At 36.9% G+C, this 3,657-nt stretch overlaps 1 protein-coding gene across 1 annotated transcript in view; it reads right to left on the bottom strand.

Annotated features, from left to right (window-relative positions):
* Nucleotides 1-2,640, bottom strand: part of MMS22L (MMS22-like, DNA repair protein) — a gene marked incomplete at its 5' end in the record, with an annotated part of 67,517 nt that extends 64,877 nt beyond the window's left edge. Inside the window, one exon of the mRNA XM_010144515.1 lies at nucleotides 2,578-2,640. Coding sequence (XP_010142817.1) covers nucleotides 2,578-2,640 — 63 coding nt within the window. The remainder of the gene's footprint in view (nucleotides 1-2,577) is intronic.
* Between the last annotated feature and the right edge of the window lie 1,017 nt (nucleotides 2,641-3,657).

Raw genomic sequence — 3,657 nt, forward strand, 5'->3', positions numbered from 1 at the left:
GGGATGGGGATCACTAAACTCAACAGTTTTACCGAAACTACCAAAAAGCGACAGGTTTAACGCTGGTTAGTCATTTTTGCATCCCAATGCTTAGCTGTCCTAAGGATGTTGAAGCTCACATAAAAAGAAATTAACAGTTACTGGTAGGAGAGATATTATCAAATTACACTACAAATGTACGATCTGCACCTTTTTCAGATGCTTCTGAACACACAAAACTAAGCATATTTGATTTCATCTCCATTTCCTCCCCATTCTTTGTATATTCTCATTCTCCCGAACATATACAGTCTACAAGCTTTCGAAGTTAGGGAGCAACAAGCACAAGTCGATTATGAGGTTGATGAACATACTATGTACTAAACATGGTTAGTTTTCAAGCTCCTGTATACTTAAAAATGAAGTTTCTAATCACTAGTCTCTAGCAAACGAGTGATTCGGCACCATCGTTTTTTCTAATGTATTTTGCACAGCTACTACTGTGCATCTCTAGTATAGATAACAGAGAGTATATGCTGAAAAGGATGGCTCTGGTAGGATTTTCTAACAAATTCAAGCCAAGTGTTAGTGGGTAGTATCATCAATATTGTTCTGTTTTTCAGACAAAGAGCACTATCCTCCCTTTTGCTTCTTCCTGCTTCTCCATGTTCCATTCCATTTCTGATTTCCTGACATCTCCTTGTGCTTTGCATTCCTACATTTTCTGGTCTCAACAACACTCGCTCATAGATACAAAAGTATAAGATAAAAGGTAAGAGTGGCCACATGAAGCTGACAGATCAACAGAGGAGATGGACATGGGGAAAAGAACATCTCCTTCCTAGACAAGGCTTGCATGCAAGGCTAGAAAGAGGGATGCATTTTTTAATAAAAGTATGTACATACACTCATGTATGCACAGAGGGACTAATGATCTCCAAGGAGCATTTCCTACAATGAGCTAACTCCACAACACAAGAAAAAATAATGAAGTAACTGAAAAAAAAGTGAAGTGAATGAGATGGCTCCTTAGACTGTCTGTAATAGTTACAAACATATCCTTGGCAAATGAGGGTTTGTTTTAATCCCAGCAGCGGTTGCTTTTGGAAATTAAAACAGATATTTGTTTCATATTACTGAGTCATGATAGACTCATTCAAATCTTGTGAACTTGGCCACCTAGCTGTCTTTCTAAACTGTCTACATTTCAATACTTGTTTAACAGAAGCATCTCAAAAGCTATATATTTTATGTATATTCAACTTCAGAGTAATCTTTATTCAAAATAATAAACACCCATAATAAAAGAGTAATATTTAGAAGAACACAACTAGAATCATCCTCTTACTATTTCTCAGGTTGCTGACATACGGAAGATGCTTCCCAGGTAGGTGGCTAATAAACTAGTCACATATTTTATGCCTCTTATCTCATCTAAATCTCTCCAGTTTCTCTCACAGAGTGGTAAGCATTCAGTAAGTGATGTCATCACTGTAATTTTAATGTAAAAACACAGTGCGTGTAATAGTTACATACTGTGAGATCAGAGTTGAACTTTTAAGCTGGAAAACTACATAAACAAATGTTAGTTTATGTATAGCATGATTGTAGGACTTAATACCCTAGCTATTGTTTCAACTATCCTAACAACTACAATAATAACTACTAAATATCTTTTTTGTAAAAACTGTAGTTGTAACAAGTCTTGTTCTTTACTCCAGCTTCAACCACAGCTGTTGCTACCGCATGAGCAAGGCAGTAATAATAAAAAAGAACTGATTCCTCTTCTGCTTTCAACAACAGAATTTTGCAGGATACTTTTTATTTCATCTGAGAACAAATAAAAAATAAACATGATTATTCTAGTCTTAAGCATATACAAGTAAAAGACATTATTTTTATAGCTGTTGCTCATACAGCATTTGCTATTTGTACCATGAAACTTCAGAAGAAATTTACAGAGCTGCAACGTAACATACTTAAAAATGTGATGAACAGCATATTTAAAAGCATTTTAAAAGGAGGTCAGTTCTGACCTCTGGGCCATGAAGCACTGCATTAACAGTTTTGCAGAAAGAAAAATGATAAGGTATGAAATGAGTGCTCAGAAACTAGAACCTTATCAGTAAGAGTTTGATTCAAGCCTGTAAGACAAATTGCTCAGCAAGGCAAGTCACCTTCCTGCTGTGATGAGGATATAGCTGAATTTTCAATGCAACTGACTATCTCCCTCATCATGTCTCCTCAACTTGCTATCCTTCCATTCAGTATCCGGTTTACATTTTCTAAGCATCCTGTTCTTATTCTGCATATATCTTGTCTGAGTAGCCATATACCTACCCTTCCAGGACAGTTATCTTTTTCCTTTATCTGACAATTTAGCATCGAGCACAACCACTTTAAAGCAAGTGTAACTGCTAACAAGGAAACTGTATTCTGCCATAGTTCAGCGACGTCAAGGATGTTCATTTACTTGTGATAAAAACACTAGAATTCAAAAAACACACTTGTCATTTGGACTTTGCTGTATGCACTGTCTTTTCCCGAAAGCATCCCTGACAGTTTCCTTGTTAATTACTTCCTCCTTTACACACTTACTTGAGCATCAGTGGATTTCTTAAGGAGTTCTTCCACAAATTTCCAATTGGATTCCTTCAGTTTCTGAAAAATAATAATTATCAGCATGAGATACCATTTGTATTTGTAATGATTCTCTGGAATCATTATGTAACATGAAAATAAGCAGGCAAGACATTTGCAGAAGTATTTCACTGCAGTATATTGTAGTCATCGCTGAAAACAACTTTTTTGTTTTGCGAATATAATTGATACCTGCCCTAAAAATTAGGCCTCAAAACCAAATACAGCTGAAAATAAGAGTACGTAATTTAAACTGGTTTAAGAGACTCATTTGCAAACCCAACCTTCATTCTCAGTAAAGAAGCAAACCACTCAGACATTTTTGATAAGTACAAGCAGTAAGTACATCTTACAATTTCTTTATTTAACATTCTGTGTAAAAGAACTTGGCATTTGACTACTTTACATTTCTCCTAGAAAAAGAATTCTGAAAGATTGCCACTGACAGCAAGTTGCAGTAGACTGTAGACTGCTCACGGAACAAATAAAAATGAAAGGTCAAATCTCAGAAAGTTACACTTAAGCTATAATCTCACAACTCAGAAACTTGAGCAGTGTCAATTAAGGAGTTCCTACTGCTTCCTCCTCATCCTGACAGCTGCTCTTCCTGCCCTCACAGCTGTAGCATGCCACTGCTCGGTTGTTCTGGTACTTCTGTTTGTGGGACACAGTGTGAACCAGATCAGTGAACCGACCCAGAGCTTTAGGAGAGAAAGAAAGAAAGAGGGAGGAGGGCCTGACCTACGTTATAGAATAGGGACACAAATAATTGTGCCAGAACAGCAGAGGGCATATCATGCCTAGGGTCGTAAACAGGACGTCTTAAGCTGTTATTGATGTCAAAGCCTTTGTATCACGACACCAGAGCTAGGATCCTGTCGGGAGAGGCCACTGCATCAAGTAAGCCAAGGAGTAAAGGCAGCACGTCAATAATGAGCAAAAGCCAGGAAGTGCACAATCAGCATTCCCAAACAGTTGTGGCTAGTATTTTGGTCAGATTTTTTTCTTTTTTTTTTTTTTTTTTTTCTTCTGTTTTTT

Source organism: Buceros rhinoceros, unplaced genomic scaffold, assembly GCF_000710305.1.
Source record: "Buceros rhinoceros silvestris isolate BGI_N320 unplaced genomic scaffold, ASM71030v1 scaffold10581, whole genome shotgun sequence".
In the NCBI taxonomy this organism is placed as follows: Eukaryota; Metazoa; Chordata; class Aves; order Bucerotiformes; family Bucerotidae; genus Buceros; species Buceros rhinoceros.